The following is a 27647-nucleotide window of genomic DNA, read 5'->3' as shown; positions in this document are numbered from 1 at the left end:
TATAAAAAAGAACACCACTTGGCCCTACTAAGCAGGTATATATAAAAGTATGAAGGCTATTGCTGAACGCATTGTAAACCGCCCTGAGTTTCCGGAGAAGGGTGGCATATAAATTGAAACAATAAATAAATAAATAAATAAATAAATAAATAAATAAATAAATAAATAAATAAATAAAATCTTTATGTCTACTTTTTATTCATTCCATTTGGTTGAGAAATTATGTCTTATAATATATTTTCCTAAGGATTTGTCTTCCTAAGTGTGAACGTCGGACCATCCTTCTACACTATCTTCAAATATAACAATCAAATTATTGTATTTTTACATCACTTTTAGGCATGAATAGATTTATGCTTAAATTGTGTATCTGAAACAAACAGAATTTCAACTAAACTCATATTCATAAATCATCATTCTCATTCAATTTGGGATTTCCAAAGGGCCCAATCCCACTCATTCATTTATGTCACCCAATAATTTTTTTTTCTCCTAGATCACATTCATTTAGAACATTGAACTTTTTACCCCACCCCCCAAACTCATCTTTCATTCTATTATTATCACCATTCACTGAAGCTTAATATGAATCTATTATAAATCTATCCATTCATACTTTTAGTCACACCCAAAACAACCTAGATGTCACAAATCTATACCTTCTGACTTATATTTTAGCCCCTTCAATCATATTTAAACCTGAGTCTTTACTTCCATGCATTTATTCATCAACTCTAGTCCACAAAATTATTTAAATTTATTCCACTAATAACCTTTCTCTTAATTTTATAACTATATAACTAATCTATCATTTAGTTTCATTTTACTTCATACCATACTTTTTACCATGTTCTTTTCTTACATTCCAAGTTTTTTTAAGTAAGGGAGAGAGATTAAGCTACCAGTATTGGTTGTACCAATGTCACATGCAGCATTTCCAAAAGCAAAACCATAAGTGTTAAGGAAGCCAAGTTCAATCTCTAACTAAAGAGTTGCTTTGCAAGATAAAATACTGTTCCCCACATCCCAGCAATATTACAAAATGATACTTTCTGGATGCATGTTATTGTGTCAGTGATGAAAACGATTATGGCCTGCTTTAGACATTCTGGACATTTAAGAGGGTGCTGAGGAAACTATTCCAAAGATCAAGAATGGAATGTGATATTATTATAGACAGAAATGGCAGTATGTCTTGAATATATAATAACTAGACCCAAGCGACAAACATCCTGTTCTTGGGATCAATTGTTCATATGCATAATTAATACACTCAGTGTCAAATTTCATGATTATTTCAGAGCTTATCTGTTCCTCCTGCTGCCACATCTGTTGGTTCCTCATCCTGTATACAGGATATACCAGCAGAACTTATTTTTAACTTTTGATAGAACAAATCAGAAAGTGAGTCAGCATCTCTTGCTCTCACCCCTCCTTCCACTCCTGAAACCCTCACCCCTAAGTTCCTACTTACGCGTTTCAATAGCAAACTTCCACAGAATATTTTCTGTTTGTTTTGTTTTTACAAAAAAGCAATCAAATATGTATACTAAGTTGAACAGGCTTCATCCACCTTTTCCTTTTTCCTTACCCTGTCCTGAAACTGCTTTAAAAGGGCCCCATATGCTGCATTTTTTTTTTTTAGTGAAACACAATATTGTCACCATGTCCTCTGTTGGCCTTGGTGACTGAAAAAGTAGGAAGGGGGGGGGGAAATAGCCCCGGGTGTATCCCTGACACATTGTTTTAAAATACAGTACAGGCGAGATCAGCCAAAAAGCTTATTTTTGTATCATATCAATCTCTTTTTCCTAACAAAATTTTAATTTGCTTCATCTCAATCCTTTCAGAAGTTATTTCTTAAAAGATAAAACCATACAGGCATTGATTATTTTTCTCCTAAACTCCTTCACAAGAAATGCTTAGCAAGTCACGATACAATTTTGCAGGCACTGATGTAGCCAATCATTACCATAAATTTATTTTATTTTGTAAATGTTAAGAGAAACATCTCCTGAAAAACTTTGCCCTTATTTATAGCTGAAGACATTACGCAGACTAAAATGGAGTATATACATTTTGTGATCCACAAGGGGTTAATAGTCCACTTCACAGCTGAGAGCACTTTCAAAACATGCTCCTCCTTTCCCAAAAGCACCACCAAAATCATCTGACAGGAAACATAAGATTAAGTTTATCCTACCTAAGAGAACAAAAGGGTGCTCAGAACAAACAACTAGTTTACTCTATTGGAATCTCTTGTTTCACAAAATACAGTTGAAGAAATTGTTTTCTTTCTTTTCCTTTGTGGATTCCCCACTGCACCCCATGTTGGTCATATTGTAGTTTTGCTGCTTTTTCCATAAATGTTAATTTAAAGTGCCAAACATAATCATGTGGAAAATGGACATTATTGATTCCTATGGTCTATTGTTTTCCCATTCTCAGTCCCTGAAGTTCAAGTTCAATCTGGAATTACATCATGTCTGGTTTCTCCTGGTTACCAGACGGCTTGAGACGTGACCACAGCTACAGAAAAAACAAACAGCCTTCTTCACGCTTCGGCTTCCCTATCGATTCAAACGAACTTTTTTTTCTCCCTCTCAAGTATGCTTCAAGTATAGAGCATGGTTAATTTAGAGATTAAGTTCCAAATTAGATTATCTAATGGCATTTTAATGGATTGCTGACCCATTTCCTGTGGGATGGCAGCAGGCAAGTCTGGCTGGAATACAATTAATTTCTTAGGAAGTGTTCAGAAGATGTTTGCTTAAATGGAAAGGAAACATAATTCTCTGCACATCGTTCTTTATTAGAGAGCTGGGTGAAACTATAACTGAGATAGTGACAAACTGATACAAGCCAGAAATCCTTCCCAGCTACCTCCTGTACTCCAATGATTTTATCAGTCAGTATTTTCATTCCACGGTTCTTATTTATAAAAACTGAGTCTGCAATTTTAGTCCACACAAATTTATGATATTTTAGGTAATTTGAAAGAAACAAAAGAAGAAGAATGAGGTTACTGCTACTGATTTTGTTCTTTTAAAGTTTAGATTTAAGGCTGTTCTGACATTAAAATAAAGTTCCCAGTCTTCTTTTTCCCATACAGTAAACTCATTTTACCTGCTTAACAGCAACAGAACAGCTCTTCAGAGTGGAAGGGGAGCAAGGAAAGCTGCTACAAAAAGTTATATATTTTGATACCTCCCCGCTTTGGATAGAGTAGAAAAGAATTTCAGTGTTCTGAGCCCAAAGAAGATTTGTTTTGTACTTCTCTGCCAAGATGGCAAATTGAAAGCAGGAAATGTTAACTTAGGATCTGGAAACAGCAAAATTAAACTTAAACTGGCATTCAGGATAATCCTTTATAAAACAGAATTAAATGCATCCATTTTTTAAAACACAAATTAATAATACCTGATAATTATTGCCCTGATGTTACATTTTTGAAAAGTCTGGCTGAAAACTTTGAAAGTTCACAACTGCTAGTAGTTCAACACTATGGTCAGCAGTAACTGACCTCTTTGGATCAGCTACATCTACCACATGAAATAAGGGTTAATATTGCATGTTGTACGTTGCATAAGCATTTCTAAATATATAATTCAATGTAATACCAAACATTAGAAATTGCAGCTTCCTGACTAGAAGCCATGATGACATCACAGAAACGAAACAAATTATATCATGACACAAATCAAATATTGCATGTAGTTTACATCATTTGAATAATGATGCTATGATGCAATATGATTTGCCCCAATTTGACCTTTCCATCAAAACCTTTGAAAAAAAGAGAGAGAGACAGAGAGAGACTTGATTTTCTTAAACTATGTTCCAATTCAAATTACCTCAGATATAGAGCATATAAGATATTCCTAAAATTTTATATATTTGCATGCTGGTTGAATTTATATTAGAACAAATATCCAGGAACTGTATTGGCCTTTCTTGGTTAATTAAATTTTATTTAAACCATACTAAAAGGAAATAAAACTTATTTCTAAATGTATTTGGGCAATGCTTATTATGTTTAGAGTATTTTCCCTATAAAGGCTAATTAGGAGGTGATTATAAAAAATATAGACATTATTTAAACAAAAGGAAAGTAGGGGCTTATAAGTAAACAATTAATATTCAGGGGGAGTTTGTGGTAAGAATGCTAGAGGCAAAAAGTAGGATCTCAGGAAACAGTATGGGCACTATTCAAAAATTTATTTACACAATCGCATTATGTTGTGAATAAAAAGTAAATTACCATCAGTTTGTCTGGCCTAGCCCAAAATAATCTCTTTTCTCTAAGGTTACGTAGGCAAAATCACCCAGTAAAATTTGAATCAAGGTCTGCTGTTCATTCACACTAAGACAAGGGACTCATAACATGGGGTTCTGAATATCTCTTTTGAAGACTAGCCTGGGTTTTCTCCTGTCTGAAACGGTATAGCAGTTCTGAAAATACCATTAAGAATGGACAAATGCCCTTTCAAAATTCCACTCCCAAAACGTAGCTACTATCTGTATCAAAAATGACATGACATCTTCAAATCCAATGCCCAGCTTCCTTGTAGAATAAATTAACTAGATTCTGAATTGGAAAAATGATCACACTTCTGCTGACTCCTGCCTTTTCTCCATCTAGACTGGCGGTATGACGGATTTGAATCCAATATGTTTGTAGTCCTATTAATAGTTCATGTACTAGTCATAATACATTTTAATACATTTGATTTACACTCTTTCTCATGAAGGTATTTACAAAATCAGTTACAATAAATTGAAGAACCAGAATTTACAGAACATGGAATATTTAACCAAGATTTTTTCCCCAAAACATAGTTTTGGGGGGATTAAAGATTAACTATGACAGTGATGATAAAAATGTACATAATCTCAACTGAACGTAACTAATAAAATATATAAATTAGAAATATGTTAAATTTTTGGAGAGAACAAATGGACATTTAAGGCAGTTCAAAGAGTAGCTATAAAATATGTTTCTTTAAAGAAGCTTTCTGAACAAAACTAAGCATGAGACATAAATATTGGTTGAAATGAACTATAGAGATCATTTTTCTATTTACAATTGTATGGTAAACCAAACAATCCAGTCTATTCAGATTTATCAGTTCTTAAATAAAATAACTTGGCAATAATAACCAATTATATACAGGTAGTCTTCAAATTACAACCATTTTTTAGTGACTGTTCGAAGTTATAATAGCATTCAAAAAAGTGACTTTTGACTGTTTTTCACACTTACGAACATTGCAGTATCCCCACATTCATGTGATCAAAATTTGGACCCTTGGCAACTGGTATGTATTTATGACGGTTACAATGTCCCAGAGTCATGTGATTACTTTTTGTGATCTTCTGACTAGGAAAGTCGATGGGGAAACCAATTTCACTTAACAACCATGTTATTAACTTAACTGCAGCAATTCACTTAACAACAAGAAATGTGGCAAGAAAGGTTGTAAAATGGGGCAGCACTTATTTAACAAATTTTGGGCTCAACTGTGGTCCTAAGTTTGAGGACTACCTGTATTCAAGTTAGAAAGCCCATTAAAATATGAGTGATAATTTCTAGGACTATAACAGAGGATAAGGGAATTAGGATGAAAGACTTCATACTTCTACTTCGCAGCTCTTAGTGTATAATAAGAAGGAAAATTGGTTTGAATGTGTGTGTGCATATATGTGTGGTTGTGTGTGTGTGCACTGAAGAGAGTGAACGTGCCTAAGATTCCACTTGCCAATCATTCTTTTCATCCCCTTTCACTACATCTCCTGAAACTTTCCAAGGATTTACTCTTGTATTTGGGGAATTATCTGGAATGGTATTTCGAGGAAAAGGGAACAAAATAGAAAATAATACTTTTTCATGACATCAAATTGAATCAGAAGCAATTCTGTAAAGATTCAGAATTACTTAATTACACATATCAACTAGCATGTTAAACTTTTCCCACCAGAATCTATTGCAAAGTAGCAGTTTCAGTTTACTTACTCTGAAAGTTATTTTTTGAAAGGGAAGATGAGCTAAGTGTAGTTAAGTATAAGACACAGTTTTACCTTATTTTCTAAATTCATAAATTCTACCCATGTGATTTCTCAAATAGTTCCTTTGGCTATTATCCCTTTGTATTACCTAATATCAAACACCCATTCTTGTCATGTATTTTATTCTTAAAACTGCTTCTTAATATAATATAAGCATGATATAAATTTCAAACTTCAAAGTGCCTATCCATTTTTGCTATATTGCTTTCTTCACATAGTTTTATACTTGACGGTGTATCAGTATTTGGCATCCTAAGTGCTTAACTCTAATGTTCGTTTGACCTAAACATGTAATTCAAAAGATGTTAAATATTTTACAGTTAACATTTTATCCTGGAGGCCAACTTATACAGATAATGAAGAACCCAAGATAGTTTAGGTGCGGAAATAATTAAAATTTTACCTTTGCCAAGTAATTCCCAATGTATCCTCATTGGCACTGGGGTATAAATGCCTGCCGTTTTGATTCATGGTCCAGTCACATATCCTCAGCTGTCAATTGAAACCTAGCAGTCAGATATGGATCGAGCAGTACTACAGTTTTTAGTATTTAAATGAATACATGCAAACTAGCATATTATATGGTACAAACCTTACATCCCCAAGTAGTAGTAGTGGGGGTGGGTGGGGGGGAGAACAGTTTTAAAAAATAAATTTTAAATTATTATAGTGCAAAATAAAATTGTACACATTTACAAAATGCTACATGAATATGCTTTTCTATTAATCAAAGCATAAAAGAACAACTGGAATTTAGCAATTAATTATATTATAAACTTAGCTGGAAACAAAGTAAATATTAATGTTCAATTTTAAAAGAAAGAAAATAAAAAGCACTTAAAATTATTCAATCTCCAGGAAAAAAAAGAGAGAGAGAAAAAATCAGTATCTTTGAAAGCATGCATTTGGTGATACACAGATGACATGCAATTTATAGGAAAGGATCCAAAATTACACAAAGATCTTATATTACTGTTCAAGAAGGAAGGAGGCATTTGTAATAGAGGTTGATTAATTTAGGGTTACTCAATACAGCGTCTCTTAACATGCACTGGTAAAATAACCTAGTTCTTAATTCAAGATAATAGCATTTAAAAGATTTTAAATACAAGAAGAAATGCATTACATGTAAGCTGAAATAAATGTTTCCCAGATCACCAAATCATCATAATACCTCTTTAAAAAAATTTACCCATGTAACTCTGTTCAGCCATTGTCTAGAAGATGTTAGCATTTTTCTTAAAGGTCTAGTGATTATATTTATATCCAATAAAATAAGCCTTATCTAAACTTTTAAGAAAACAGAGATTTTAATCTCTATAAAATAACTAACATATATCATGCATCAAACAGCACCTTGAATTTAATACAATAATGTGACTATGATTAATTGTATATAAATGCCATTTCTTTCCCTCTCCACAATATGTAGTAAGTGGTTCTAAAAGATCAATGTTTTAGTTTAAGCAGTGACTTTCATAGCAATTCAATTTATTGCACTCCTTTCCTGAAAAAAACATACGCGCTGAGTAGAAGACTATACTCTTGTCCTGACCCAGTGTGAAGACTCAGCAACATTTCTCGGCTTTGTCTTGCTGAGTCTTCAGAAATGGAAACACAGATTTTTAATAACTGTTTTCTTAACTATCATTTGAAGAACTCAGCAAGAGACACAGATAATTATTTATTAATTTATTTAAATGTTTCTATATCTTCTGCTGTTAAATGTAATCTCAAAGTGGTTAGGAACTAAGTAGACATGGAATCATGCAGACAATTTTTTTTTTGAAGTATAGTAACAATGGCAGAAATTATGCAAAGAAAATGGAGTATTTTTAGAGTAAATCCTATTGCTGACAGATATGCTGGCTGCATTTTTATACCACTTCCCACAACTAAGTTTTTTTTTTTAATTATCTAAAGGTTTAATTCATGTTTTAAGATGTGTGCAGCCACTTAATTTGAGTAAATGGGTGGGGAATCTTTCTTGGAAATTTGTCAAATCTAACTTCTGCTGTATGTTTTCCATTTATATTAATCACCCTTTCTCCTTTTTTTGGAAATGAAATACTTAATTTTTATACAATAGATTTTAATTTTGTTTATAATCATAGTGTTCAATTTTTATAAACACTGTATTGTACAATTTATCGCCTTGAATGTCCTGCAGGCAAAAAGGCAAGGCAGAAATTGAACAAATAAGCAAGCAAGCAAGCAAACACCGAATGACAGAAAGAGGCATGAATGGAGTGTGCAAACTATAGTTTGTTAATTGTAATCCAGCATGAGAGCTAAATTACAAACAAGCTTACAATAGTTGCTCTCCTGCTGAGGGATAGTACAGCTAGAACCAGAATACTGAGGAGTTTGTATCAGCTGAGCAGACTGAAACCATGTTTCCTGATGTTTTGAGTTCTAAAAAGTTGTTTGAACAAATATTTTGGCAAGGTTGTTCTTTAAGAATCTTCAAAAGTCTTTAATAAAAACAGCAATATATTGCTAATAGAATTTGACTATTTGGCATTTGCAGAAGACAATAAGACCTGATTTAACACTTATTGTACACACAAAACATATTTAAATGTTTAAATGTCATTTGCAAACCCTCCCATATGAACTGTAGCATAGTTTAGAAATTAAAATTGTACTAAACAGATATACACAAACATCAAGCAATATGCTGCCTGCGTAGTACAACAAATAGTCGTACTATATTATTGATGCTGTCAGCTTTAAAATGGTGATGGAGGACCAACTTTTAATCAGCATGTAGGAGATCAATAGAGGTAGAATGCTAGGCCATTTCAGCACCACACAGCTAATACTGCTGCCCACGAATTTCTGTGTGTCATTACACTCACTACCTTACTTCTTTTTATGATAATCCAGTAGATATTTCTATGCTTTAGGATACTACCAAATTAACATGAAATATACCTAGATTAACTATTTATTTTTGCAACTGAATATGGCTTCTCAGATATGGCCTACTTTATACATCTGACTCTTCTGCTCTGTTAATATCTGTGATGTTATCAGCCAAAGAGCAAGACAACAGATCCCAAAGGAATTCATACGCAAAACAAAAATTGTGCGCTTCCATTTTTTTTCCTCATCTGTATTACACGTCTTCATGTCTATAGATATTCTCAATCATCTAGGTCATGGTTGTCCCAAAGGTGCTTTTCCATAAGGGAACTGGACTATTTTCGTCCCCCCCTCCCCCCCGAAAATGTTTTGCTTCTATTCTTGAGAGCAAAATTTCTCAAGGAAAAACCCAAGAAAGTCCAGTTGTTTTTGGAAAAGCACCTTGGACACAAACATGTCCTCATGTTACATATCACTTAAAATGATGCCTTAGAAGATCTTTTAAGAAGTTTGCTCGTTCTTTCTGGGATTGTTTTTGTATGTGTACATGCATGTACACGTATGTATGTAAAACATCTCTTTATTCAAGAAATCCTTCACATTGAATAAAATGTTCTTAGTTGGGGGAGCCTTCTGAGATATCATTGAGGACTACTGTACTGAGGATATAGGAAAGAAAAACTCGATGCTAGAAGATTTGTTGAACATCTCCTTAAATCAAAATAAGACAAACTTTGTGGCTAGAGATGCATCTGAATATTTGGAAACGCGTGGTACAAATAATAATAAAATGGCTTCCATAACAGGATTGTATTTTCACAAAGAACTGGGCATGGACAATTATAAAATGCCAGTTTCCCATAGAATAATTAACCCCAGAAGATGCTCTCTCCAACCCTTAACGGCCTTTGTGGAACACAAATGCATTGTTGCAAATTAATATTGTATTAGCTCTAGATCAATTGTGCTTTCATGTCTTTGGTTTATAATTTTATTACATTAAAAAGCTAAGTATGGAATTATACCAAGCTAAGAATGGAATCTGCAAATCAGAAATCGCTCAAACATACAAGTGATACATTTTGTTAAGATCAATGAAAATATCTGTAAATGTTCCACAGAAATTCTAATACTATAGAAGCTATTAGTCTCAGAGTTGTTAAAGAAAACACGTTATTATCTACTATTATTTTTAGATAATAATAATAATAATAATAATAATAATAATAATAATAATAGTACAGAAATTACCCTGTCATCTGCTTTGTATACAAAGCAGTGCTAACTGAGAATATTCAATCTTGAATCCCAAATATTATGTACTCAAAAGTAGCCAACAGGTTTTGATTCCTGTCTTTATAAATTAATCCTATTTTCAATCAGAAGTCAGAAGGGATAAAGCATTCAGTTCCACATGCTTAGAAATTGTTTCTCAATTTTTGTGTGTGTGTTACTTCTACAAGATTCAGGGAAATGAAAATAGCCTTTAACAATCAAATACAACAAATGTGGTATTTACTTATGCTTAGTAAGATATATAGTGTGTTGAATTGAGATTATATCTAAAAGGTGGAAGCTTATTCCTCACCAGCTGAATGTCCTGACAACTTTCAAATCATACTCTTCCCTCATTCCCTTCAAAGTTAGAATAAGGGTGCTGGAGAGAGATTATGGGGGGAAAGGTTTTCCATGTTTCACCTCCCAACATACATGGGACATTTTAATGGCTGGCCAAAAGGGGAGTTAATAAACAAGTCACCCTATAGAAATAATCTGAATCCAACTAAGTGTGCTTTTAATTTCATTCCCTATCACTACCCAAAAGCTACACTTTAAGAGAAACAAAATGTAAATTTTAACTTACATTACTCCAATTGGCTTGGCTTTAAAGAGATGAATACCAAACCAATTAAAAATACATCAGTTTTGTTTTTATCCTGATTAAAATCCCATGTACTACCAACCAGTCAACTGCATGCAATCAACTGAACTATGGCTGAACTAATTTTAAAACTAAAATCCTAATATAAAGTTTATCCCGAAGAAACTGATTATAAAATTGTTGTTAGGGCAACAGGTGCTGATTATTGGAGAAAGTACCAGCATCATATTAACAACATTTTTTGAATGTCTTCAATTCTTCTTTGATTTTGCAAAATGTTCATCTAAGGTGATATGGCACTCTAAAACAAAATTTTGAATGTTTTGCATGTACTAGCTCACAGTTTTAAAATACTTGATCTAATCACAAATTAATGATTAACTTAAATATGTATATCATTTACTGTTCCTAATTTAAATAAAATTGGTTTCCTTCCACATTTCTCTGGATAATTCTTCGAGTGTTTATAAAAATTATTTATACCAGACCATGATGGGTTTTTTTTTTTTTGTTGATTTTAGGAAATCTATAAACATTTGCATATTCTCATTGTTTGACTGAAATTTCCTTTCAATGTGTTTCCTTTCCAACAAGAGTAGGTAAAAGATGACCTCTTATTCATTACATGCTTCTTTTGACAGTCATGTGATCAGATTTTACGTCAAGCTGCAAGTTATGATAAGGCACACAATATGAACAGCCAGATAGCTCACTTCCTGAATCTAAGTTTGTTTAAATTTGTGGATCTTTTACTTATTGCCTGAAGCAAGAAGTATTATACTGAAATTTTAAGACAAGATAGACTTGAAACTACCTCTTTTGTTTCATTTATGTGCTCTGAACAAATTAACCAAGGGAATTCATTATTTCTAATTAATCCTTAAAAAATAGAAAATGTATATTGAGACATATTCAAGATCTTACATAATATATATAAAGAGTAATTATTAGTAATTTTCTATTTTAGAATATATTTTAAAACCTGGGAAAGGCCAAAAATATATCAGAAAATAATGCTAGGAATATCTATTCCATGTTGTAATAAATTCCATTTAAAGTTAAGCAGTGCAAAGATATTTGCAAAGATAAAGGTGTGTAAATTTTGGAATGATTAGATAAAACTAATATACAGAATATTAATATTTTCAATATAATTTGCAACTACTATTTTATTTAGGCTTGTTTGTTTTCTTAAGTGTTTCTTTTTTGTAAGATTCAAAAATCTGACATTCACTATTATTATAAATCCTAAAGAAGTTTTATTATTATTATAAATCCACCCCAAGTCTTCGGAAAGGGGCGGCATATAAATTGGAGTAATAAAAAATAAATAATAAATAAATACTTTTTTTTTTTAAAAAAAAGTTCATTTCCTGAATGAAAGGGCACAGGAAAACTTGTTGGTAAGAGTAAGTAAGGGGTTACTCTTGAAAGCAAAATCAGATCTGGAATCCCTTCCATAGCTCTCCTAAATATATTGGTATGCTTCAGGAAAAAAAAATCCTTACACCAAGGATGATAATGCACTGATGGTGTTATATCATCAGGTGAAGAAACGTCTACAAGCAAACAACCAAGCTCAGAGAGCATCAAGGACTCCACAGTCCAACTCTCCATACATACTAATATTATTGCCTGTTGAACTTAATCAGCTTTTACCACAAAATTTATCTCACATTCTAACATTTATTTCAAGAGATGTGCTGAAGAAAATTTAAGGGATACTTCATTGAATTCTTTGCAGATTCTGTGGATTCACACAGTGCTTGATCAACTATAATTGATAACAAAATTAAAACCAAATATAGCACCTTATTGTTCAAGAACAATTCATGAATAATTACTTCATTATTATTATTATTATTATTCGTGGGGAACTCTTTATGCAATTATTGAATCAGAGCGCTACATTCTAGCCACAATTTCATACTGGGTAGGGAATGTGTATAATAGAGTCAATATTTAAATATATATAGAAAGTGCTGTATCAGTATTTGTTAAACTGAAAGTTAAATTTAGCAATGGTAAGAGCTACAACCATAGAGAAATGAATGTTCAGATTTATGATTTTAATAGTATTTTTGACTTTACAATTATCAATATATTAAGTTAAATTCTTTTAATAATAAACTGGTCAGTAAATTAAAATGTATTGCTGATGCTGGTTCTCAGTATAATCTTTTAAAGCATTTTGAGAAATGCAAACATTCCAGCAACTCTCTGTAATAAATTGTTTTACTGGAATTTCTACTAAATTTTTATTTATATTATTTATAAATAGACTATTTATAAGAAAAATCACCAATAATATAAGCTGCTTGAATTTATTATAAATTATACAATCTATATTATGGCTTCTTTTAACAACAACAACAAATAGCACTCTATATTAAACCTCTCATAAATGAAAAGAATAAATCTCTACAAACCTCAAATTTGTGAAGCTGTGTATGTACCTATAAGAATATTTATTCTTAAAGGTTCAGAGTATATTAAAAGGAATAGTAGATGTTTAAAACACTTCTCTGGAACTGAAACCATTGGCTTTCTAATTTAGAATTTCTCTCAGGTAATATAAAATGATTGATTGCCTTTATTTCATGTAACTTTTGATTTTTCCTTTCATTCATCATGGTCTATTTTAACCTAAATGCATTTAGGATCTGCCACAGGAAGAGTGGTCTCTTTTAAATTGTTGTAAAGTAATGAAAAGACATAATAAATCAATCTTATTTATGTCTTACCAAAGCACAACCTTTACTCTATCCAAATAATTTAGACAATTTCTCCCTGGGAGTTTTTCCAAATAAATAAATAAAATTATATTGCAATGTCGTTTCCTAAAGTTTTTAAGGAATCAGATCCATGTAATAAGAGGAAAAGTGAAGGGATTTTTTTTTTTAACTAGGCCTAGAATGTAAACTTAGTTTTAATTTATACTACAAGCTTATTTTTTGTACCACACTGCTTCTATAAAATAATTCAAGTTACCAGGTATTCCCTACTTAAATTTCTAAGAATGACTTCAAATCCTACAGTCCTGCATTCTGTTTCTAGCAAGGATCAACCTGTTATAGAATAGTGATATCTTTAGCATGCAGAATTAAATAGCATACTGACTCTGAACATGCCAATCTTTTATAAACCTAGAGATAAAGGTAAGAAACTATTAACCCCATAACTGGAATCTGTTTTTAATGTTCTGCATTTTGGGATTGTTTTAATAACAAACATGTAAGTTAGAAATGATATATAAATAAATAAATATCACCATCATTTAGGTCATGAAAGGGTATCAGAAAAAAAAGTGGCAACAATGAAGATCCAAGATGGCTTCAGCCATGTGACTGTAAGCTTCATTCCAGAAAAATATAATTCAAAAATCATAAAATATAGATTTTATGGTATAGAAATAAAATTTAGAAATAAAATAATAAATTATTATTATTATTATTATTATTATTATTATTATTATTATTATTATTATTAAATACACTTGCTGCACATTTTAATACAGTATTCCCTTGTTTTTTCTCCATGCACTACATATCATTTAAATAAGACCAGTTTTAAATCCTTACACTATGCAAAATTGTTTAATGCTGTTTAATAGAGCTCTTTTTAAATAAATATTGACATGGATCTTACTATTCATACAAGAACTTAGGGAATTTGTTTAAAAATAGCTCCATGTCCAAAATTATGATTTATACAATATTTTTATCTTCTACATATCCTATTTATATACTTCTATATGATTAAAGTTTTGAACTAGAATCTGGGGGAACCATGAGTTCTAATCTTTCCTCTGTCATGGAAACTTGGGTGACTTTATTTTCTTGGGGCCAATCATTCTTAGCTCAACACACTTCACAGAGCTGTTGTTTGTCATGAAAACAGGAGCATTGAGAATACTGTCTCGAGTTGAATAAATAAAGTAGGATTTATATTTAATAAATTATTAATATATACCGTGTTTCCCCAAAAATAAGACCCTGTCTTATATTTTTTTGAACCCTGAAATAAGCGCTTGGCCTTATTGCCATGCACTCAAAAGCCCAATTGGGCTTATTATCAGGGGATGTCTTATTTTGGGGGAAACAGGGTATATCAATACATACACACCACATATTATTTCAGTTATATGGAAAGCACTGTGCAAAACTGACTGCCTGACTACAGTGTCAGAGTAAGAATGATCAACCAATTTAGAAACAATTGAATGCTGTTAAGTCTATCTTTCTCTTTAACTTACAATACTATCTTTACTGTGAAAAGATAAGAGAGATATTTATATTATCTTCTTAATGTCATAAAGGCAAAATGCACTAGGAAGTTATTTGAAGAAGCAGTGATAAAACCAGTATTGCAAATAAAAGTCAAGTTCTCTAAGTGATATTTTAAGATTGGTTACTGCTTTATTAATGATCTTAAATGGTTTTATTATTTTTGAAATATTGTATATCTAGAAGGAACTTCATTTTGAATATCACAACTACTACTACTACTAATAATAATAAAGGCAGGACAGGATAAATTTTAAAAATCCATAATCGCAAGCAATGGTATTACTACAGCTTTGCTGATGGAAACAAGTCCAGGACACTATAGCTCCTAATTAAACATCACTTGCAATTTTAAATGTCTTGTATCTATTTATGTAATTAGGAACTATTCCTATTTCAGTTTCATTTATATTTCTTTATAAATCATCTTGATATAGTATGATCTTTATCAAAGCCTAAGTATCATATCAGAAATGAACTGATTTAAATAGCTAATATATATTTAATATTTTAGTATCTTTCTTTGATGCTTTCATGAATAAACAAAACAAAATAAAACAAAATAAACGCCAACACTTCCTATATCCAAGCATTTTCAATAGTGTGAGATTTAATATAGGGACAAGTGCCTTCCAGACGTTTTAGACAACCACTTTCATATCCCCTTACTGCTAGACATACTAGAGAGGGGATTTAAAATCCAAAGTATCTTATCCTAGTCTATCAAGATTTTGCTGATTTTGTGCTGTGGCCCACTGAATCGCAAAGAAACAGACACGTCTTAGCAACTGAACAAGAACAAAATACCACACTTTGGGCATGGAGGACAAAAATAATTTCCAGATTCATCAGTACAGTACCCCACTATATCACAAGAAAGGTTCACATGAACAAATGCCAACCTAACTACAATGTCTCAAACTGTATTCATTATCATGAACCATACATTAATTTTGGACAACTAGAATTCAATTTTTTAGTATGTAATATATGTTGCCCAGAATTGCTTCTGTGAGATGGGTGGCCAAATACACATAATAAATAAATAAATTCTTGTGTGTCCGTGTGTGTCACTTTTTAATATACCACCACCCAAAAACTATATTTTCAGTTTGGAAAAAAATATTTGCAGTAGATGCCCGGTATTAATGAGGTGTAACGTATAAAATCCTACTAGAAATGTAACTTTTATTAGAACCTGGGAAAGAAGAAAAAGATCTTCCATCACAAGCTATCAACAAAGCACTTTAACCCTCATAATCTAGGAATTGGGATGTTCTGCAATATTACCCGATTATATAATTTTTTTATTTTTTTTTTGGGAATTACTTGATGCTAGTGCAGAAAATTTAAATGTTTAAAACTGAAATGCTAAAAAACTAGATTGCTAGTGAATCAATTTTCCTTGAATCTGACCAGATTTTTTTCCTGTTTTTTGGAATAGATAAAAGGTTTATCAGGTAAACACAGGAAGTTTCTTATATTACAGGCTTCATAAAGATACTGAATCCCTTGAGATTCTGTTCTACACTAAAGTTCAGTGATAGCAAATAAGAAGGAACTTGTTGCAAATATTTGTATTTTTCATTGTTAATACCTATGTGAAACTTGCCCACCTGTTGCTGGTGTAGGAAGGAAGGGTCTCTTGGACTTAGTCCCACATATCGATTGGCTTGAGTGGTACCTGAAGCTGTATAGGCTGATTAAGGAAGAACAAAACATATTGATAAAGACAGAAACCTACCTCATATTATTCAAATATGAGAGACTCAGAATTATGAAGCATGAATCTGGTTAAGAGCATAATTCAAGCCTGCCTATTGACTTCAATGGAATCTGCATGAAAATAGAACTACATTATGAATAATCAAGTTTCTAAATCATTTAATTTTTTTTCAGTTTCATTTAAGAAAAGTTAATTCAATCTGATTCTCATCTTTTACCACTTTATTAGAATTCTACCAGTGGAGGCACAAGCAAGGTAAAACTAATCCTTAAGCCTTTGTGTATGTATGAGTCTAAGGTACATTGCTTCTAATACTATTCATATACAAAATGCAAATGTTGATTTAAGAGTTGTTTTTATGTGCATTAATAGTTTTTCTAGTGAGAGCTAATTATTTTAAATCACTGGTAGAAACTATAATATTATGATCAGTGTTCAAAATTAAGTACCGTACTTGTGAAGAAAAGACAACGTAAGAGTTGATATTCAGCCTAGGACATGGGTGTAAAACTCAATCATGTCACATGATGTATTGTGATGTTTTCTGCCTTTGCAGAACTGGGGTGGCCATGGCCTGCATGTGACACATCTGGCCTGCAGGCCGCCAGTTTCACACCCCGGCCTAGGAGGTTCACGATCATAACATTTTCTTCTGTTGAATCATGTGCTTGAAAAATAGAATCATGAATAAGTCCATTTTCAGTGAAAAGCACTAACTGTTGATTGCTCAGGATTACAGGTAGTCCTCAATTTACAACCGTTCCTTTAGTGACTGTTTAAAGTTACGACACTTTAAAAAGTGATTTATGATCAGTCTTCGTACTTACAACTGCCATATCCCAAGGCTTACATCCCAAGGCTTACATAATCAAAATTCAGACTCCCAGCAATTAGTATTTATGATGGCAACAGAGTCCCGGTGTTTATGTGATTACTATTTGCGATTTTCCCAGCCGGCTTCTAACAAGCAAAGTCAAGGGCAGAAGCTGGATTCACAGATTGAAGGCATGATTCACTTAACAACTGCAGAGACTTGCTTAATAGTCAATAATTGGCAAAAAAAAGTCATAAAATCCAGCATGACTCACTTAACAACTCCCTTGCTGGTCCCAACTGTTGTCATAAACTGAGGACTACCTGTAGTCTATCTAATTAAATTGATGGTTTTGCTCTGCTTCCTAAATTTGAGTCACAGTATCCATAATTTTATAACGATTTAACTGCTATAACCAAATCATTAAAGAATGAAAGGTAAGTGCAATAAAGGTGAATTAATTTCAAAAATGCAGACTCACTTTTTGCAAAATATGATTTCTTAGAAGAATTACTATTAAAAATCCACTGAAAAGCTACAATAAATATCTACAGTGGGGTGTAGGAATGTGAGTGTTCTTATTGGTAGTGGAGAGAATCATTTTAATATTTTTTAATAAAAAGTTTAAGTAGATCAACACTGACATGTAATACTTAGCCAAAATATATAATTACAGATAAATAAGTGTTGGTGCCTTTTTGTGCCACAGATTTTATAAGCACTGATTTAATAGAATTAAAAAGTGAGTATATTCCTCAGTAAAGCTATCTCTTGGATACACAGTGAAATTCTTTAATAAAATAAAAATATAGACTATAATCAATTTTAGATGTCATCTGTGCCATTTTTCATACTTCATTAAAAGCATACACATTAAATGATTACTATTGAAAAAGTGAAATCTTCATGCAGAAGTAAAATTTATTTAAGTATATTTTGCTATTGTAATATGTTTTTTCTCTTCAAGACCTATAATGAGTCCTCAAAAAAATACTATTACAATGTTTAATACTTCCTATGTGTCCTTAACACTATTTAACGTATTATTTGAGTAATGGTTCCTGAGTGTTCTGTTGAGATGGAACATCAGTGAAATTTAATGAAAACTCTAACAACCAGATCAAATCTGAACCACATTCCAATTCTCTTCTGACAGATGTGGTACTTTGAATCATTAAAAACTTCTTTGCTGCTGTTAAAAAGTATGAGTTTCAGAAATGAAAAATTATAAGATAAATCATTTTGAAACTATTACCTGATTAATTACATTGTACTAATGTTAGATTAATCATAGCAGAACCAATCTAACTCTCTCAAACAGCGGTTATAGTGGTTACTATCCACCAAGAGTGAGCCTCTGCCAGGGACCTGGATGCACTATATGTCAAAGTTAAATTTACAAAAAAATCCACAGGCTTAAAATCTATTGCTGGCAGAAGAATCTGGGGTCTTTGCCAGAAAACAGCTTTTTTTCTCATGCAACCATACAGGAATTTTGCCGTTTTAAGAAGTTGGGTAAGGAAAAATTCACCTCCTCTACCACTTTCTTGCTGGAATGGAAACTGTTTCACTTTCCCATCCCACACAGGATTGCTAACATACTTTCTGTTCTCATTTTAACTCTCCATTTCATTATCTACAACAATGAGTCATGGTGGCACAGTGGTTAGAGTGCAGTACTGCAGGATACTTCTGCTGACTGACTGCAATTTGGCAGTTCAAATCTCACCAGGCTCAAGATTGACTCAGCCTTCCATCCTTCCAAGGTCAGTAAAATGAGGACCCAGATTGTTGGGGGCAATATGCTGATTCTGTAAACCGCTTAGAGAGGGCTGTAAAGCACTGTAAAGCGGTATATAAGTCTAAGTGCTATTGCTATGACTACATTTCAGACTTATTTCAATTGGTATCATTTTTCTTACTGGTTTAACAAGAAAGATCTATGGACTTTGATGTCAGGACCTGCATCTCTTATTACATAATAGCTATAGTTGCTAGGAGTTGTTTCAGCAACATCTGGAGGACCACATATTTCCTATCTCTATTTTAAATATTTTTAATTTAAATGCTTATCCATGCCCTATCAAATCATCTGACATTAACACTGATTGCAAGTACTTACTAAATGAATTATAGTCAATAAATTGTTTGTTCTATAATTGCAAAAATACATCTCAACTAATATACAGGTTTAATTCAAGGACTACTTGAACCGTTTTATGAAAACTAGTAAGATGCATTTCCAAGTGGTGGCAAAACCAAATGGAAGCAATGAGTAAGAAAATAAATGAATGGATATATTATCCAGTGTGCAAATTTCGTGCCACTATCCTCATATCACTAGTGACCATTGTGCTTGAAACTGTCCATTGAATAGGATATGGTAAGCCATTACAGCAAATGGATGGATAACACAACTTGTAAAAGTTTTTTCCCCCAGTAGACTTAAATATGACTACTGTAATGTTGCAATTTGTTGAAATGATTAATGTTGGAATTTGATTCAAACAAGTTTAGGGTATTGATCTAAAACTGCAATTCCATTGAAGACTATAGGATAAAGGGCACAGTTTTGAACACAGTAAATGAATGAGTGCTACACAGAGGTTTTTAAATCTCTTCAAATATAGATATTCTGAAGGGTTCTCATTATTCTAACGAATAAAAACTCTTATGATAATTGGGTCTAATGTTGTGGAACAAGATCTGCTTTCAAGAAAGCTCACTTAGGAGCAAGCAGCTGGATCTCTTCCTCTCTCAGGATTTCAGACGTCAGCCGTTTTGCAGCTATAAATCTTGACTGTGCTTCTGGTTCTCAGAATGTCCATCTTAAACTTAAAAACTGAATGTGTTTTAATTTTCCGTTGGCAGTTGTTGGTCAAATTACTTATCGTCTTTACTATGGCTGCACTATCAGAAAGGTTGCAGAGTAATTTGACTTTTAATAACAGTAGAATACAGGTAGTCCTCAACTTACAATCATTTCTTTAATGACTGTTCAAAGGTACAACAACACTAAAAAAACTGATTTACAACTGGTTCTTCGACTTATACCTGTTACAGCAACTCTGTGGTCACATGATCAAAATTTGGGTGCTTGGCAACCAGCATGTATTTACGATTGCAGTGTCCCAGGGTCATGTGATTGACACTTGCAATTTTCCCAGCTGGCTTCCAACAAACCAAGTCAACTGTAAGGGAGCCAGATTCACTTAACGACCATGAGATTTACTTAACAAGGGCAGTGATTCACTTAACAACAAGTGGCAAATTGGGCACAACTCGCTTAACAACTATCTTGCTTAGCAATGGAAATTTTGGTCTCAATTGTGGTTGTTAAGTCGAGGACTAACTGTAAAACTATCGTGATGTTATATTATTAACTGTGAGTGTCTGCTTGGTCAAATAGGAGGAAAAGGTGCCTTTACTGGCCTGAATTGGAAAGTATTTTGATCCTTTGATGGACATTGATTTTCCCTAGGCAAAATACTTACTGGTTGCTGTAGGTGAAGATGCCTCACCTTCAGTGGATGTAGTGATGGGCTTAGTGTCTGTCATAGTCAAGGTCACAGGTCTCATCGTACTGTGATGGGGAGAGGGTGCCAAAACTGGAGTAAAATGGCCAGGCATTTTCCCTACTACTTGACCACTGCTGTTAGGCTACAAAACAAAACCAGAAGAATGCCTTGTGAAATACACATATAATGCCTTCTGTATCTTAGGGCTTCCAGAATTCTATAGCCGTAGAGTATCACTCTGACATACAAATCTTTCTTTATGAATACAATTGCAGTCTTAATGTGGGTGTGTTTAAAGCTTGTGCAACTTTTTCTTATGTACATAATTTTATCAAGCACCTATTTATCAGGTAAGAGACTCACTAGCGAAGCCATGTTTTTGATCCTAAATGTTTATCAACATCAAATAAATAAATCAGTAAAAAGAACCCAAATGTTATCACTAGATTCTGCTGATCTTATGTAGATGACTGAAAAACTCTAATCAGTTGTGTAAAAAAAAGTAAGCACACACCATGTATTTTTTTTTCTTTTTTGACATGTTATCTTCATTCAAGCAATATATAAAAATAAATTGAACAAAAAAAACCTTATGAAAAATAAAAACCATTTATTCAACCAAAATTTAACAAAATGTACCATTTCCTTAAGTACATCCCTTGGCTTTAATATCTTGCCCTTTGGCAGAAACAATCTCAAGCAGACATTTCTTCTAACTATATACCAGTCTCTACATAGGCTGGAAAAGGTTTCAACCACCACCACCCATGGAAAAAAAAATTCAACTGTGTAAAAAAAAGGGGAGGGGCTGTTGAGGGGTTTCTTCAATGCACAGTGTTCAGTCCACAGCATCTCCATGGGATTTACATTGAGGTTCTGACTTGGCCATTGCAGAACTTGTATTTCTCTTCTTCCTCCTCCTCCCCCCAGCTATTCCTTGGTAGATTTACTGAAATACTTAGTGTCACTGTCATGTTAAAGTTCGCTTTTAGTTGAACTTCAATCTTCTGACTGATGGTCTCACATTATCCTCAAGCATCCTCTGATAAAATGAAGAAACACCTTTATGCAACAAAGCAGTCTGAACTATAACATTTCCAATACCATGCTTTACCTTGGTATCAGGTTCTTCTGGTAAAATGCTGTCTCTGGTTTTTGCCAATCATTTTTACTGGTACTATTGACAAATAAATCTATCTTTTCCTCGTCTCTCCAGATCACATATTCCAGAAGTGCTGGACTCTGCCTAGATGTTCATGAGGAAACTTTAGCCTTGCCCTGAAGTTCTTTCTGGACGATGTTGTTCTCCTGGATGCCTTCCATGTAGATCTAATTTGTGCAGTAGACTAACAGTAGACTCATGCACTTGGGACATCAATCCTGGCAACCACCACCTGTAGGTCATATGATGAAATTCTGGGGTTTTGAGAGACTTCTTTCACATCTTGTGTTCTGCTCTCAGACTAAATTTGCTGAGATAGTCAGGGCAAATTTCTTCAACTCTGGCAAATTGGCAGTTGTTTGAAATCTTCTCCACTTGTTAGATTATTGTAGATGGCCAGTGGAATGATTGATATCCAATTGTTTGGAGATCATTTTAAATCTCTTCCCATAGGCATCACTAACCTTCTTTCTCAAACCCTCAGAGGACTTTTTCAATCTGGTGATATTGCACACTTTAACAACAACAACAAAAATTAAACTAAATGTTTGAGATTTAAATAAGACAGATTCCTTCCAAATCCTCCCTAATAAAGACCTAATCACATGTACCTGATCTAGTTGATCTGATTCTTATTTTAGGTATTTTCTCTAGAAATTAAATGCATGCCTACTTTTTCTACATTTTGTTTATTTAAATTACACAATGGACTGAGATACGGTGCCTCAGTGACTTAGCGATGCTGGAGATGATGTCTGTTCCAGTGATCTGAGTCCTGGCACTGTGTGGCGGGGGTGAGTTCCTGTCACTCACCTCAGTTTCTGTCCACCTAACTGTTCAAAATCATGATCTGTGTGAGTAGATAAATAGGTACTCCATGAAGTCTGTCAGATTCCGGTTTGGAACCTTGCCAATTGTGACACCCGTTTGCAAGGGGGCTCTGGTGAAGGGAACGGGCCTTAGATAACACTGCAGGAAGAGACGCTTGTCTTTCTTTCTAGTGCAAAACCAGCTCGCCTTCCTGTGGCGCACCCTGGGAAGCATGCAAGCATGCCCTAACAACACCATATGCTAATAACATCACCACCACCACAATGGACTACAAAATGTAAAAAGTGGAATGATATTTGTTTTGTCTTCTGCTTTTTAATCTAACAATATTGATCAAACATCTGTATGTTGGAATATGCTGAATTTAAAAAGAAAATAAAAATCAATGGAGTGTACTTATTTTTTCACATTATTGTTATTCAGTGGGAACAAGGAATAAAAAAAGAACTCCTAATAAGTGGTCCAGGACACCTACCAGAATCCCTCTACGGATTTGATATTAACATTACAGCGTGAGAGTTTAATTATTGCACAAGTACTGCCTATTACAAATGCAGATGCCCCTACATAACATTGGAAACTGTCTATTAGTTCAGCAGGAGGAATAACATGGTAAGTAACCATATAATTAAATAGTCAATTGCACTAAATTAATTGTAGTAAAATTAATTTGATTACTAGGAAAGATATAATAGAATCGACAATTTTATGTTTATTGCTTCAACTATTTACTTTAAAAGGATGCCTAAAAATATAGATTGTTCTTTAAAGAACGCCTTGGCAAATCCATTTGTATTTACATCAAAATACTGATAAAATGCTTCTAAAAACCTATACCATTGTCTGTGCATGACACATGAAGTAGATATAAGCAGCTGTGTGATAAAATTAAACATATAAATATTTGTTTAACTATTAAATGATAAATGGAAGGTATGATTAAATAAGCATATCTATGTAGTCACCAACTGAGATTCAGAGAAATTATTAATAATGTACACACATTGTACTGCAGATGTATGATCCAGCTATTTCGAAATATTACGTTCTAGTAGTCATCTTTGAACAAATGAAAAATTACTTTCCAACGTTCTGGGAGCTTTAGTATAGATGTTGCTGAGTGCTGAGTACAAACATGATATATCATGAAATACGTATATTAGTTAAATGTTTATTTTGGTTAATTCTAAGATTGCAACCATTCCAAAATATCCACAGCCATAAAATCTACAATAATTTACAGTATTCTTTCAACATTATATGTATTGATCTATTATAACTTGTAGGACCCAGGAAGTAAAACAGAGTAAATCTATAACTAACAAAACTCAATGAAGTGATATTAGAGGTGAATGTTAATAACAGTTAAGTCCGTTTTGTGTGTGTGTGTGGGGGGGGTTTGTGTGTGTGTGTGTGTGTGTGTGTGTGTGTGTATGTATACTCTGTTTGCTTGCTCTATGCCAGTGTTGAAGAACCTTTTTGGCACCAAGTGCCAAAACGGGCACGTGTGTGGGAGCGCCGGAAACCGGAAGCTGAACTTCCGGTTTCAGGCATGTGCATGTGCACTGGCCATCTGGTCTTCTGGTTTCTGACACGCATATGACGACCAGCTGGCCAGCGCGCACCTGAAACCAGAAGAACAAAGGACGGCGGCTGCCCTGCCCTGAGAGATGGCTCTGTGTGCCACTTCCGGCACGCATGCCATAGGTTCGCCATCATGGCTCTATGCATTCTTTGCTTTATTTTATTCTGTTTTTAATTCCCTTACCTGTCAAACGTAGGCTTTTTTAGATGAGATGCATGTAGACACACATGCCAATGCTGCAAATTAGTTTAAAGTCTATACCTACTAAGCACACATTTAATTTTAAAATAATAAAAATTATTTACATCATGAAAATGGATCAAACATCTAAGGTGCCTAGAACATAAATTTCTGTCATAGTTGAGAACTAGTACTTATTTACCTAGAATCAGCAGCAGAACCAAGCTGATACAGTATATCCAGAAGTGGCACGCAGAGCCATCTCTCCGGGCATGCCAGCTGCTGCCTATTGCTCTTCTGGGTTCCGGCGCGTGCATGCGCTCCGGCCAGCTGGCCTTCGCGCGCACAGGAGAGGCAGAAACCGGAAGAGCAGCTTCCTGGCACACGTGCGTTGCGGAGCTGCTTTTCCAGTTTCTGGTGCTCCCCGCACATGCACTCCTGTTTCAGCACTCAGTGCCGAAAAGGTTCGCTAACACTGCAGGATATGATCTGTATACAAGCTGATATGTATAAAACATAACAAATATTGCAGCTACCATACTAATGTTTAAAGTTTAAATATATTTATTTTACTTAGTCTCTGTAATAAACTAGAAATATGAGGTACTGCATAACAGTACTGCAAAGTGCAAACAATGTACAACAATGCTAAAAATACTGATAAAAGTCAGCAAATTATTTAATAGATTAGTTCAATTAATGAACACTGCATTAGTTGAAATTAATTATCAAGAGATGTTTGACACTGATCTCTGACACTGACAATTTTACGGGTATAACCCAACTACAGAATTTTCCTGGTTCAATTATCTTTTGATATTTAAATTTTAATTATACAATGCTCCCTTTGATATGTGAATCCATGTACAAGTACAAAAAATATAAGTAATTACTGACAAGACCAGATAAAATGCAAGATATGTTTAATATCCACTGATATTGATGATATCTAAATGCGTAACTGTAGGGTGAAGTATCACTTTAAATGAAATTTATAATACTTTTTAACATTACAGGATGTTAAAAGAGTCATGAACAAGGTCTTTTCATAATATTTACAGTATTCAAGTGTGATGTATGGCATGTGACTGTATGGTATATTTTACCAGCCTTTAAAGGAATAGAGTCCAAAAACATAATGGTATATGGGAATGACCTTGTAAGATATACTGCCTTGGGAATGGTCAGACTGATAAGAGGAAGTATGTTGCAGCTGCATAGTGGGAAGAGCAGGAGGCTCTGGATATACCATCCCTGAGTTATTAAGCTGTAAACATGATAGTGGGAGAACTGTACTTTCAGACTTGCAAGATTCTGTTCATGTAGTTTTATAATAAAGAGGAATTAGCTTATCCAGCCATGTTTTTCTGTCTGGTGTACCTGGTGGACAAAAAGACATTTAGGTGTCTTTTATGCAGTATTTTTGCAATATTTTGTTCCATCCTAAAATATTCTCCCCAGCATTTTTTCTGAATTGTTTCTCATTTTTAAACAACAGAAATATAGCCATAAGGTTTTTAAAAAGTTTTTACTTTTGTTTATTGATGATTAAAATAAAGCTCGTCATAAATACCAAGACTGTTTAAATGAAGAACTCAAAAGGGCTCCACAATTGAACATCTAGTAGCAATAGCAACTGAAATAAATTTCACAACCCATCTACAAATATCCAGAGATACAATTCAGCTAAGAGTAGTTAGTGATAGTGTGAAGGGGATAGAGGGTGAGGAAAAATGTTGTTGGATGACCCTGTCATGCTGTGTAAGAGAACACAAAATCATGTTTAAAAGATTCCTGTAACAGGGGTGGAGTCTCTTTCAAGCAGAAATGTTATTAAATCTACTTTTTCACAAATGAGGATGGCAAAACATGAAAAGGGGTCCTAATAAATGTTCCCCTAAGAATTAGCAAAGAACTTCTGCTAAATGCTTAGCATGGGAAAACAGCCTCCCAACAGGTCTATTGCATTCGTCACTAGGGCATTACTTAGATTGTTCTGAATATTACAATCAAAAACCTTTTGTTTTTGGTAATGGCCTAAAAGCTCATTGCACTGTAACTGTGAGGCTGCCACTATTTCCCCAAAGGTCTAAAATTGCTCCATGGTAGGGAGATTAAAGTATTACCTAAAACAATTTGAACCAGTATTTTAGGTGGCAAAGTCCCATGCAGGTTGTCGCCGCTGCATTTAGGCCAAATTCTAGACTTAGCAAGGATTCAGTACACAGTGGGACTTTCCAGCAGATTTATCTCCCTCCCACCCTTGATTCAGGTTAAGTCATGAAACAAATCTGTGTGTTATATATAAAGCAAGTGACTTGATACTTTGTCCTGAAAATGATCATAGCCATCATCATGGTGATTGGCAGAATATAAAACTGCATTTGCAAATTTGGAGGCCTAGTTTTGACGTCCCATTACTGATGGGCCGAGGTACCAAACGCTTGGAGTTTTATGCCCAAATTTCTTAAGACATCGATTTGGTTTATGTTAGAGCAGGGGTGTGAAACTCGCGTCATCACCGCATCACGTGACGTATCAGTACTTTCCCCCCTTCACTAAACCGGGCGTGGGTGTGGCCAGCACATGACACATCCAGCCCACGGGCCGCAAGTTTGACAGTCCTGTGTTAGAACTATTAATCTTCAGGCATGGTAATGTGGAATTATTTTCAGAAAGTATAACACAATGACTGCTTCGGAGGATAGCTTCAGCATGTGTGGAATGGA

The 27647-nt window shown here is 33.6% G+C and overlaps 1 protein-coding gene across 5 annotated transcripts in view; it reads right to left on the bottom strand.

Annotated features, from left to right (window-relative positions):
- Positions 1-27647, bottom strand: part of NFIB (nuclear factor I B) — a 223769-nt gene that overhangs the window by 8805 nt on the left and 187317 nt on the right. The window contains exons 9-11 of one of the 5 annotated variants that reach the window (XM_070938595.1): positions 21137-21302; positions 16719-16801; positions 6470-6558 (exon numbers count right to left, since the gene is read on the bottom strand). The exons of 1 other annotated variant lie outside the window; for it this stretch is intronic. In XM_070938595.1, coding sequence (XP_070794696.1) covers positions 6470-6558; positions 16719-16801; positions 21137-21302 — 338 coding nt within the window. The remainder of the gene's footprint in view (positions 1-6469; positions 6559-16718; positions 16802-21136; positions 21303-27647) is intronic. 3 more of the 5 variants (XM_070938596.1, XM_070938597.1, XM_070938598.1) reach the window with 3 other exon arrangements.

This window comes from Pituophis catenifer, unplaced genomic scaffold (assembly GCF_029215685.1).
Source record: "Pituophis catenifer annectens isolate HBS135680 unplaced genomic scaffold, rPitCat1.0.hap2 SCAF_2, whole genome shotgun sequence".
NCBI lineage: Eukaryota > Metazoa > Chordata > Lepidosauria > Squamata > Colubridae > Pituophis > Pituophis catenifer.
The sequence above is the reverse complement of the archived record's forward strand: the minus strand, read 5'-3'. Positions and strand labels throughout refer to the sequence as shown.